Genomic DNA, 13480 nt, shown 5'->3' with positions numbered 1-13480 from the left:
AAAAAAAAAAAAAAAAAAAAAAAAAAAAAAAAAAAACCCCACAATTATCAAGTTTTATAATCTGCAACATCCATTCTACAGGCTACTTCATTATTTCACTGTACGGAACTACATTGTAAGAACACTGGGTATTTATATTATTTCAAATTTTCCTTGTTATAAACAGCCTTGGGATAAACATCCTCAAATATTCATTATTTCATATAAATATGCTTTTTAGAACTCTTAAGATTGTAATTCCACCAGCATTGACTGCATTTTGGTTACTGATGGATACTGTAATATTTTATCTTCGCTCATTTGGTCCATGTATCTTTCTTCTTTTGTGAATTGCTGGTTTTACCCTCAACCTTTTTGTCTATTGAGGTTTTTTTCACTTTTCTTATTGTTTTCTAAGAGTTCTTTATATTAAGGAAGTTAATTCTTTGTCATATGCTGTAAATATTTATATTGTTTTGTCATCTCTTATGTGTATTTTCTTATATGTAAAAGTATTTTTTTCTCTTTTTTGCCTGGCTGGTACAGGGATTCAAACCCTTGACCTAACCAGACAATCTAAAAGTTTTTTTTTTAATATAGTTGAATAATTTATCTTTTCTTTTATTAATTCTTTTTTTGTGTGTGTGTGTGTCTTTTTCGTGATCGGTAAGGGGATCGCAACCCTTGGTGTGGTGTCGCCCACACCGCGCTCAGCCAGTGAGCGCACCGGCCATTCCTATATAGGATCTGAACCCGCGGCTGGAGCGTTGCTGCTCCCAGCGCTGCACTCTCCCGAGTGCGCCACGGGGTCGGCCCTTCTTTTATTAATTCTACCTTCATGCTTTAGAAAGAGCTTTCATACATCCAAAGTTATACAGACATTCACCTATTTTTTTAGCATGTAATAAATATAAGTAACAGCAAAGGAAACAATCAACAGAGTGAAAAGGCAACCTACAGAATGTACCTGCAAACCATATATCTGGTAAGGGGTTAATTTCCAAAATATATAAGGAACTTCTACAACTAAATAGCAAAAAAACTAATAACCCAAATAAAAAAATAGACATTTCTCTGAAGATACACAAATGGCCAAAAGGTATATGAAAAGATACTCAAAGTCACTAATCATCAGGGAAATGCAAATCAAAACCACAAAGAGATATCACCTTATATCTGTTAGGATGGCTATTATCAACAAAAGACAACAAGTGTTGGTGAGAATATGGGAAAATTGGAACACTTATAAGTGTTGTGGGAATGCAAAAGGTGTAGCCACCATAGAAAACAGTATGGAGGTTTCTCAAAATATTAACTACCACATGATCTGGCAATCTCACCTCTGGGTATTTATCCAAAATAACTGAAATCAGGATCTCAAAGAGATTTTACCACTTCCATGTTCATTGCTAAGATGTGGAAGTAACCTAAATGTCCATCAATAGACAAATGGATACATGAACTGTAGTATATACATACAATGGAATATTAATATTATTTAGCCTGTAAAAAGAAGGAAATCCTGCAATATGCAACAACATGGATGTACCTCGAGGGAATTATGCTAACTATTTGGAAAACTATCAATTTTCTTATATTTATTTTTATATATTATATATATTTTTTTTTCCCTTTTTGTCTTTTTTCGTGACCGGCAACGGGATCGCAACCCTCGGTGTTGCGCCCGCACCTTGCTCAGCCAGTGAGCGGCCGGTCTGTATGTGGGATCCGAACCCTCGGCGGGAGTGCCGCTGCGCTCCCAAGCGGCGCACTGTAGCAGTGCGCCACCGGGCCGGCCCTATATATTTTATATTTTTAAATGTTTCTACGAGGTGTCTTCAAAAAATTCATGGAAGGATTATTTTGTTTTTTAATTCTATTTTTCCACGAAATTTTTAAAGTACTCTTGCATGTACATTTTTTTTCAGCAACCTTGTTATTTATTTTTTGGGTGATTCTGAAATGTATTTTCAGGTAGACAATAATCAAGCCACTTATAAAAAATAATTTTCTTTTTTTCTCCAATATTTCTACCTCTTTTAATAGATAAGGGAAGGAATAGACTCTAAGCAGAGACAGTTCCAGGTCAGTCATTTCTTAGTGTTACAAGCCCATGCAAGTTACTTGAAAAGAATGTGCATTCATGTTCGTAGTTTAAAAAGTTCAAAATATATCCTTAAATCAAACTCACTGATTATATTATTTAGATTCTATATCAGTAGCACTTAACTTTTGGGGGGGTCAAAGACTCTTAAAAGTGAAGTCCTAAGTTAAAGCTTTGAACCCCATCTCCTCAAGAAAAATATACACAGAAGGTATTTTTATCGAACTGTCTTAAAAACATTCATGGATCCAATGAAAGTCCCTAGGTCACGGCTCTCCAACTATCTCTGTCTACTTCGTTAGAAATACAAGGAAAATATCTCCGAACTATGTTAAACACGTTTAAAAAAGTATTTCTATGCCATATATTTTAAAATGCTAAATGTCTTCATTTTTTAAAATCTTCATTGAAAATTATTTCTTTTATCAATATAAACTAGCCCTCTTTTTCCAACCTGATGCTTTTTTGCCATCTATTTTCCTTTATCTGATTTAGGAGAGAAACTCTTGTTTACCTAGTATACTTTGCCAATCCCTTTATTTTTCATTTTTCTGTAATTTTGTTTTAGGTATATACTACGGTCTGAATATGTCCCCCAAAATTCATGTATTGGAAACTTAATCCCCAATGCGACAGTGTTGGGACGTGGGGCCTAATGGGAAGTGTTTAGGTCATGAGGACGACAGAGCCCTCGTCAACGGGTTAATGCCAGTATAAAAAGGGCTTGCTGGAGTTTGCCCCCTTCCATCTTCTACCACATGAAGACACTGCAAGAAGACCCTAATCAGATGCCCGATCCCTGGTCTTGGACTTCCCAGCCTCCAGAACTGCGAGAAATAAATCCTATTCTTTATAAATTTTGACCAGTCTCAGGTATTGTTATAGCAGCACGGTACAAACAGTTTACCACTCATATATGGCATATTGTTTAATAGAGGAATTATTCTCATGTACTCAACAAATATTTATGTTATATCTATTACTTGCCAGGCACCTTTAATCTTTTTAGATATATTGTGATAACAGATCTGCTTGGTCTGCTCTGAGAATGATTTTTTTAAAAAAAAAACAGACATCTTAAACCATCTTAAAAATCCTAACCATCTTAAAAGCCCTCCTCTGGTTCCTCAATGTCTGAGGAATCATGTCCATTCTAACTGGCACACTATGAAAGGTTCTTTGTAACCTATTCTTTGCTTTTCTTTCAATCTCATCTTCTGTCATTCCCCAACCTGCTATCCAGTATCCACTTCAGCCCCATCTACATGCAGTTCTCCCAACTCACCACTCCTCTCACAAAACTCTGTTCTCGGGCCGGCCCGGTGGCGCACTGGAGAGTGCGCCGCTTGGGAGTGCGGTGGCGCTCCCGCCGAGGGTTCGGATCCCATGTGGAGACCGGTTCCCGCTCACTGGCTGAGCGCGGTGTGGGCGCAACACCGACGGTTGCGATCCCGTTGCCGGTCCCGATCCCGTTGCCGGTCCCCGGTACGGGCATGACACCGAGGGTTGTGATCCCGTTACCGGTCAGTAAAAAAGACAAAAAAAGGAAACAAAAAAAAAAAAACTCTGTTCTCTTTATTCGGAATTCTTTCCCCCTTCTATTCAACCTTCAGTTTTCAGCTTAAACAGCCAGGATTTCACTAACGCCATCCCCACCATCACTGCTGCATCCCTCTCTTTAGACTTCTACCTAGAAAACATACTCCCCTTGAATATCCCATAGACTTCTCAGATTCAATATGCCCAAAATTGAAAATATCATCTCTGCTAAACCAGATCATTCCCCCTTGTTCCCTACTTCAGTAAATGGTATTACCATCTACCCACTTATTAAGGAGGAACCCCAAGTACCATACTTGGCTCTTGTTCTTAATTTCTATCATGTCCTGCTAATTCTATCTGTGAATTTCTCTCAAACTCATCAGTGATCCCTAATCCTACTGTTTTACCTAGTTAGTCCACCAGTATATCTAATCTGGATTACTAAAACCATTTCCTACCTACCTCCCTGAATTCCAGTCTCAATTCCCCTTGTAATTCATCCTCCACAATGCTCTTAGAATATCTGTTTAAACACAATTCTGAACATGTTATCCCCTGCTTTAAAACTTTATTGAACAAGAATGGGAATGGATAACTCTAATGACACAGAATTGTGTCCGCACCATGTCCTTAAGATAAATTCCAAACTCTTCAACAGGCCTTATAAAGTACCACAAGTATAATCCTCCCCAGCTTCATCTCCTGTCTCTTGTCCACTACACCCTAGATGATCAATTTTTTCAGTTCCCCTACTGCTCAGTGCTCTTTGTGCATGCTGCTCCCGCTGCATGAACACTCTTATTTCTACCTGGCTAACTCCTACTCATTTTTCAGAACACAACCAAGACACAGCTTCTGTTTCAAATAATTCCTAAATCCCAAAGTCAAGGTCAGGTCTCCCTTCTAGTGATCCCACTGCACACCTCACAGATTCTGCCATACTAAAAGACTAACTGCTTATGTCCACTTTCCCCACTAGTGTGTAAACTCCAAATGTGGCAGTGACTGTGTCTTTCTTGTTTGTTATGGCTTTCCTAGAACTGAGCACAATGTGGTTAATCAACACATTTTTCTTAAATAATTGATTAAGTACAATGGTAGGTATAGAAAAGAAACAAAAAATAACAAAATTGTATCTTCCCTACAGCCACTAGAATAAACAAACATTCACATACAACAAAGATTGAAGAACAATGACAGGGATGTTATAAACATAGAAATACCAATTTGATCTCTTTGGGGTGATCTCCAAAGTAAGGTGCCAAAGATGACTGGTAAGGGTATGCAAAGAAAATATTAGAAGTCTTATTTAAATATATTTATTTATTTATTTTTTGGTGGCTGGCCAGTACTGGGATCTGAACCCCTGACCTTGGTGTTACCAGCACCATGCTTTAACCAAGTGAATAACTGGCCAGCCCTTAAATGTATTTCTAATTTCTATTTTGACTATTTCTAATCATGTTTTCAAAAGTGACACAGTAAGTAGTATAAGTATAAGCATTCACATATGGGCTATGCTCAATTTTTCTTTTTTACTGAGTGGACAGACAATCAAAACAGCTTGGAAATGGTTACAGATTCCTTTGAGAGTCTGATGAAAGTTAGGATTATCTCCCAGAAAAATGAACATAAACATTTTTTTTTATACTTTTATGATTTTAAGGGTATCTTGGCCTCCAGGTTAAGTCCTGCCCTAGGGCCTCCATTTCTAAAGTCATAAGGATACTGCTAGGAGGAAAGAAGATGTCAGCAAAATGCTTCAAGCCCTATGATTCTATCATACCTTACCTTCCCTCTTCTTCTCAAACCCTGCTCCTCTTCCTCCCCATGGCCAAACCACCACACCTTTCCACACCCTTTCCAATTCCCTCTGTAACTCCCACAGAGTTTAGGAATTCAGTCAGAGATGGTTCCTTCTTATGGGCAAAATATACACATCAGAATTCCCATAACATTACCATAATTTTTGCCATTTTTTAAAAAAATTGAAACATAATTGATTGTGCATATCTGTGGGGTACAGCATTGAATATCAATAACTGTGTGCAATATGTGATGCTCAAATCGGGATAATTAGTATATTCAACATTACACAATATAATCATTTTTTGTGGACCTTCAACAATTTCTCGCTAAAAATTATGGAACACTTCACAAATTTGCATGTCATTCTTGCACAGGGGCCATGCTAATCTTCTCTGTATCATTCCAATTTTAGTATATGCGCTGCCAAGCAAGCACAATATTTGCCATTTCCTGAAACACCAGTACTATTATTTTCTTAATTTTTATTATTTTTCTATTTTTGGCAGCTGGACAGTATGGGGATCTAGATCTTTGACCTAGGTGTTATAACTCTGTACTCTAACCAACTGGGCTAACCAGGTAGCCTATTTTCCTAAATTTTTTTTGCTTGTTTTGGCAGCTGGCCAGTATGAAGATTCAAATCCTTGACCTTGGTATCAAGGGAAGGAAAATGCTCTACCAACTGAGTTAACCAGCCAGCCCCCTAATTTCTTAATTTTTAAAAATCAACTTAACTTAAATTTAGCAACACCTTAAGTAATATTTGTGAAATCAGTTTTGATGTCCTGGTTATTATTTTCCTACCTCATATAAAAATAAACACATACTTAATAAAATAATATCTTTAGATCCTCACCAGTCACCAAGTTTTAGATCACACAGAGTACAATCCTAAAATCTCTGCAGTTACTCTGGCACCTCTACAGGGTAAGCAACAATTTGGACATCAAGAGAATTTTTTTTAAGCTAGAAGAAAACTTAAAAGCATTTGGTCTGGGCCGGCCCGGTGGCGCACTGGAGAGTGCGCCACTTGAGAGCGCGGCGGCGCTCCTGCCGAGGGTTCAGATCCCATGTGGAGACCGGTTTCCGCTCACTGGCTGAGCGCGGTGCGGGAGCGACACTGAGGGTTGCGATTCCGTTGCCGGTCCCCAGTATGGGCGCGACACCGAGGGTTGCGATCCTGTTACCAGTCAGTAAAAAAGACAAAAAGGAAAAAAAAAAAAAGCATTTGGTCTGATCCTTTCATTTTATAGATTAAAAAGCTGAGACTCAAAGAGGTTAAGTGATTTGTTCATGGTCAAATGGGAAGTTTAATGAAATGTCTACAATTAGCATTTGGGTCTTCTATGAGTCCAGCTGCTTTCCACTATATTGTGTCCATTCAGATCACACTAGAATGATACAGTATCAATAATTTTTCATCTGTTACCTACCTCACTCTTCCATTCAGATTTATCTGAACATGCTGCTTAAAATCTGGATATTTGGATGCCAGATATGCAAAGTCAGGAGGTTTGTCCTTGTATCTATTTCTTGCATGCATTGATTTACTCAGAGCCATCTTTAAAAAAAAAGAAAAAAGAAAAAGAAAAAAATAAACAATTTAGTTAAAAAAAAAAATGAATGGGAAAAGCTGTGGATATCAAGTCAAGTTATAGCCAACACATATTTGCCAATCAAGAAAGTAGAAATTATATTTTTAAAATGTATACAACAAATAAGCACATAAAGAGATGCTCAACCTCTTTCATTCAGTCATAAAAAGGAATGAAAGTCTGATACATGCCACAAAATGGATGAACCTTGAAAACATTATGCTAAGGGAAATAACAAACAAGAGGACAAATATTATATGCTTCCAGTTATATGAGGTACTTAACAAGAACAGGCAAATTCATATAGACAGAGAGTGGAATAGAGGGAGGAAGGGGGAATTACTGTTTAATGGGTACAGAGTTTTGTTTTTTTTTTTGTCTTTTTGCCATGTCCGGCAACGGATCGCAACCCTCAGTGTTGCCCCCGTACCGGACCGGGGACCGGCAACGGGATTGCAACCCTCGGTGTTGCTCCTGCGCCTCACTCAGCCAGTGAGCGGGAACCGGTCTGTATGTGGGATCCAAACCCTCGGGCGGGAGCGCCGCCGCGCTTCCCAAGCAGCGCACTTATCCAGTGCGCCACCGGGCCGGCCCATACAGAGTTTCAGTTTGTTAGGATGAAAAAGTTCTGGAGATGAATAGTGGTGATGGCTGCTCAACAGTGTGAATATACTTACCGTCACTGAATGGTTAAAAATGGCTAAAAATAGTAACTTTGTTATGTATATTTTACCATAATTTTTAAAAAGTACACATCAAGAGAAGAAAATTGAGTACTATTCCTTTAAAAGTATCAAAGTGACAGAAGGCAGTATACTCTACAGCCAAGATTATAGTTAGAAGTTAGTTTTTACAGTGGCCTTGAAAGAACTGAATAATTTGGTAGAGAAACATCAAGTCACTGAAGTTTGAAAAAGTATCTTCTATTCCAACTTCTTTTATAAATTTCAATTTTGTCATTCCTAGGTAGTTAGAACAAAATGAAAACAAACATAATTTTATCTTTTTTCAGATTACAAAAAGGAAAAAAGCTAATATATTTATATCAAGAAATAGAAACTGGAAGAAAAACCATTAGTGGTTTAATAAATCTCTAGGTAGTGAGTAATCTAAAAACTATTTTAGCATCTATGTCTGGGTGGTAGGTGATTTTTATTTTCTTCTTCGTTGTTGTGTATTTTCTACTTTTTTTTTATAACAAACATTCACCTACATATTATTATGTAAGCCAGAAATCTAGGAATCACCTGATAGCTCTCTCTATCATATCCAAGAAATCACCAGTTTTGTGGGTTTTACCTGCTATAAATACCACTCAAATCCTTCTATTTTCCCATCCCCACCAATATCAGCTACCTAGATTTCTAGAACAGCCTCTTAATTGGTCTTCCTGCATCCACTTTTGTTCTCACTACTCTTTCTTCCACCTTGCTGTGATCATTCCTAAACACAAAATTATGATATGTACTCCTCCTATGACCAGTTGCTCAAAACCCTACTCTTAGAATTTTTTTTTAAAAAATCAGTACTTCAGCATATATATAAGGCCCTGCATTGTCTGGCCTTACCTATCACTTTACCATCAGCTTAAGTCACATCTCCTTGCTCTTCTTGCCATCCCTCCACCCTGGCCACAAGGCCCTTACACAGGCTGTTACTTTTATCTGTAATGTACCTTTTCAGCTGGTGAATTCCTTTCAATCAGAGTTCAAGCATCTCTTCTTCAGGAAAGTCTTTCCTTCCCTAATCTTCCCAATTAAGTCATAATAAATCTGTTAACACTTTATTTCAAAAGGTTTTTGTTTGTTTGTTTTGGTGGCTGGCCTACATGGAGATCCAAACCCCTGACCTTGGTGTTACCAGCACCATGCTCTCACAAGTGAGCTAACCAGCCAGCCCTCAGAAGATTGACAGCTTTCTACACCGGAAATTAAACGACTAATTTCAAAACAGAACTGTTGTCTTCACTACAGACCTTTCCAAATCATATCTAACTGCCTACCACACTTCTCACTTGAATGGCTCAAAAGAACTTCATGCACAAAATTAAATTATTTCTACCCACCCCAAGCTGGTCCTCTCCTAATCTTCTCTAGTTCACTGAATGGCACTACTTTCTTTCATGTGGCTTGTGGTGCACAAGCCAGAAATCCTTAGCACCTTCCCACCCTCTCTTCCTCATTCTGAACACACATCATGTCCTGAATATTGTCTGCCCACTAATTATTTCTTGACCCTATTTGACTTTTCACCCTTCACAACTTCACCTCTCTAGCCCAAATCATTATCATTTCTTTTCTGGATTACTATAGGAGCCTCAAATTGATCTCTCTGTAACCACTCTTGCGCTGCTGCAATCCATTTTTCACCCAGCAGACAAGTCTCCCCCTGCACACCCCTCAATGCAAATCTGAACATTCCCTTGCTAATCAGTGGCTTCCCAAAACTATTAGGCCAATAAAGTCTAAAAGCATTAACAAGGTATACATAATCTAGGCCTTGCCTATCTCTCCAACCTCATTTGATGCCACTTTCTCCTTCTGCACTATGCTTCAGACATTCTGGTCTTTCATTTTCTCTGCTGCATAGCGGTCTGTCCCACCATCTGCTATTCTTACTGCCTGCAAGATTCTCCTCACCCTCCCACCATATCTCCTTTCACCTCTGAAGGCCCACTAGCCCTTCAAATCAAATCCCAAGCATCATATTCTCAGGTAGGCTTTCTCTGACACCACATATCCAACCAGGTGCCTACTATGTATACTTTCAAAGCACCTTGTGCTTTTTCCTCAGAGCTCTTCACTTTGTTATTATGTGTGTAATTAGTTTACCCTATGTCTGTCTGTCTGTCTGTCTGTCTCTCTCTCTCTCACACACACACACACACACACAGACAGAAAGCAGGCTGCAACCATATCCATCTTATTCTCCACTGTACCCCAGCAAGTGGCATACAATAAATATTTGTTGAGGAAATTCAGAATTTGGAGGAATTAGTAGTTACCTGGAAGTTTTTCAGCACACTAAGTTACTACCTTTTGCCCCTCACACTATCACTGAAACTCATTATACCCCAGTTTTAATTTCCTAATACTAACATCTCCTTTACAGACCATCATGAAAGAGGGGAGGGCTGGCCAGATAGCTCAGCTGGTTATAGCAGGTGTAACACCAAGGTCAAGGGTTCGGATCCCCTTACCGGCAAGATGCCCCCCCAAAAGTAATAAAGAAATAAAAATAACTTCTAAAAATTAAAAAGAGGGAAAAAAAAGAAAAGAAAAGAAAGTGGGGCATATAAAACTAGGACAAGTCTCAGTCCCCCGAAAAACATCGAAAAGGAAAACGTTTTCCTTTCCTGTAATTCTGGCAAGGAACAAAAATGTAAGGTACTCTAACAGTAGTTTCAAAAGACACTGGGATGTTAGAGCCCTGCAACACGTTAATGAAGATCCCAAAGACAACATAGCAGACATCAGTGCACTCACAACATGACACTCTGAACATATGTGAAACAAACTAAATTACAGATATGGCAAATTTAGTTCATTTCCTACATTACTCAACCCTTTTTTCTACATTAGGAAAGATACAGAACGAGTCAAAGAAACCGTTTCTTTGCTAACTAACCTCCTAATACAGGCAATAGTTTCTTAGCTAAAAATACACAGTCCCCAATGTAACGATTTTTTTCTTTTTTATCTTACCACGGGTTCATTGGGTCCTTGATCCCACCGGACGTCAAGGAACATCTGTATCCCATTTCTCAGAGTTTAACTGCATGTCAGCTCTCACCTGGCATCAGGACTGTCACTCACACTTTTCTCTAACCTACTCTCCTACTTTTCCTGGCTCATTCTGCTCTAGCCACATTGGCCTCTTTGCTGTTTCTCTATCAAGTCCGGCACACTCATGCCTTAGGGCTTTCGCACTTGCTGTTCGGTTTGCATGCACTGCTGTCTCCCCCAGAAATACATAACATACGTAGTAACCTCACTTTCTTCAGGTCTTTGGTCAAATGACATTGCATCGATCCCTTTCCTGAGTACCCACTTAAATGTGCAGTGAATGAACACACTCCTTGTCTCTCTTCCTAACTTCAGTCTTCTATATGAAATTTACCCATCTGACATTCCATATATTTTGCTCATTTCTTAAAATCTGCCCTGCCAGTAAGCTTCGTCAGGGAAAACATTTTGTCTGTCTGGTTCACCGGGATTTCCTAACACTTAAAATAGGGCCTGGGAGAGTAGGCACTCAAATATTTGTTGATTGAAAGCACGATGGAACTCTTCTCACTGTCCAGTCCACTGAAACATAGCACCCTCATTCTGGATAAGCAGTCCCCATCTTGAGTCTCAAAAAAACCTCAGCCCAAGGATTGAAACTTTTTCTGCCGGGTTACGTGAGTCAGTCCCAAAAGCTGCTTCCGCTTTGATCTTTCTCATCTGCACGCTTGTTTCCTTGGTTCCTCCCGACCCTTAACCCTCTTCAATTACCATTTCTCTTAATACATAAGCCTTAAAATAGTCTAAATTCCGCTTTCAGAACTTCGAATTCCTTCTGCACAGATCCCTCCCACCTCCATCCACCCCAATCTCCGTTTTCTCTCTTCGTCTTCCCTCATAAATCCGACTTTTCCATTCGTCCCGCAACCGCCAGTTGTCGCTTTCCCTCCACGTCATCTTAGCCACTCAGTTTGCCTTCCCTCCTCAGTTTTGGACCTCTCTAAACCTCCTCAGACCCGGGGGTATCTCTTACTTCAATCCTAGTCTCTATTCTATTCGCCAACTCGTTCCAACCAACCACCCCCAACACACCTGCGCGTGCACACATACCCACATCAGGTCTCCCTCCCTAGACCCCGAAGTCAGCACCTCACGAGCCCAAAATCTGAGAATGAGGAAGCCAGGTGATATATGGCTTAAGTAAACCACGATCGGAACCCACATGAGAGATGTTAAAGTGACCTACCTCTGAGATCGATGTTCCTGCCAGAAGACGTGTCTGGCAACGGCCTGTACAACCCCAGAATCTTAAACCACCTGCAGCGCGAAGCTCCTAGAAACGCAGATGTTACGCTCCCAGCGCGCCGCCATCTTGTGAAGCTATCTAGCCTTGTGATTGGACAAGTCACTCTCGCGAGACCTGTAGCCATCTTGAAAGAAGAAACTGTCGCGAGACCTGGAGTTTGCGGCTCCTTCGGACAGAAAGCGGGGGCGTGGTAGCGGGCGGAGTTCTTCGCAGTGTGGCTTGAGGGTTATCTGCTTTCCAATCCGCTAGGGAACTTGTTTATTTTTTTTAAAAAAAACCTTCTGGGGTCCACTCCAGACTTACTAAATCACACTCTCTGGGGTTTGGCACTTTCATCGTACTCTGTCGGCTAAAGCAAGTTAAAGGGTCAGGCCAGATTCAAGGGAAAGGGACTATGCCAGGGTACTAGTTATTTTATGGTATTTAGAGCTTGCTTCTGAGAAGATGAAAGAGGAAATGGCCTTGGAGGTATGACTGGTGGGGTGGAAGTAGACCGTATTTAGGGTGTTAGTAAATTTCTGTTGGCTCTGTTAAATAAAAATTATAGGAGGCCATTATTTTGGACTAAGTTCCTGCACTAGGTCCCAAAAGACCAGACTAAAAATCAAAATGGAGTCACGCCTTATAAAGAGTTCCCTGTCACTTGGACTGTGGTCTGACCTTCCTAGAAATCAGGAGAAAGAAGACAGCCAGTTTCTGGAACAGGCCAGTTTAAATCATCAATAGGTATGGTAATGAAGTTCTCTCTGCTTTAATCCTTACAGGAAAGAGATAGCTGAAGTAACCTGCTGTTATTTTTCTATTCTTTTGTCTTCCAGACCCCACTTTACAAGGAGTGTAAACTTTGAAATGACCAATCCGCTTTTTGTTCTTTGTTTCTGTCTAAAGCAACCTCCTCTGCTTGGCTCGTTGGAACACCATTTTATGGAATAACGTATTGCTCGATTCTAGAATCGCAATAAAGCCCACTGAGCTGTTCAACTAAATTTGTTGTAATTTTGTTCTTTGATAGTTCCAAAGAGCCATCCAGCTACCCTATAGGTCAGATCAAAGAGACCATAGAGACCCTATCTCTGCAGCCAGGGAAATTGGGCTTTAATCCTGCTCCCACCACTTACTAACCCTGTGATTATGGGCAATTTACTTAAACTGTCCAAGCTTCGGTTTGCTCAAGATAGTAATGGGAAACAAGATAATAACCTCTAAATCAGATAATGCATATAAAACATTTAGCATAATGTCTAGCACTTAGTAAGCTCCTAATATTGTTGATATTCCTTATAACTTCTCTGGTCAGTTTCCATTTTTTTTTTTTTTTAAAAGATGACCGGTAAGGGGATCTTAACCCTCGACTTGGTGTTGTCAGCACCATGCTCAGCCAGTGAGCGAACCGGCCATCCCTATATGGGATCCGAACCCG

At 39.7% G+C, this 13480-nt stretch overlaps 1 protein-coding gene and 1 long non-coding RNA gene across 2 annotated transcripts in view; one reads left to right on the top strand and one right to left on the bottom strand.

The window, feature by feature from the left end:
- LOC103590444 (methyltransferase-like protein 16) overlaps window positions 1-10780 on the bottom strand; it is a gene marked incomplete at its 3' end in the record, with an annotated part of 35026 nt that extends 24246 nt beyond the window's left edge. Inside the window, 2 exon segments of the mRNA XM_008572670.1 lie at window positions 6868-6995; window positions 10734-10780. Coding sequence (XP_008570892.1) covers window positions 6868-6995; window positions 10734-10778 — 173 coding nt within the window.
- Window positions 10781-12235: 1455 nt separating this feature from the next.
- LOC103590443 lies at window positions 12236-13046 on the top strand. Its single transcript, XR_550473.1, has 2 exons — window positions 12236-12786; window positions 12879-13046. It is a non-coding gene; the product is annotated as an uncharacterized LOC103590443 (long non-coding RNA).
- The last annotated feature ends 434 nt before the right edge of the window (window positions 13047-13480 follow it).

This window comes from Galeopterus variegatus, unplaced genomic scaffold (genome assembly GCF_000696425.1).
Source record: "Galeopterus variegatus unplaced genomic scaffold, G_variegatus-3.0.2 Scaffold817, whole genome shotgun sequence".
NCBI classification, from domain to species: domain Eukaryota; kingdom Metazoa; phylum Chordata; class Mammalia; order Dermoptera; family Cynocephalidae; genus Galeopterus; species Galeopterus variegatus.
Note: the sequence above shows the minus strand (reverse complement) of the source record. Positions and strands in the feature narration are given on the sequence as shown.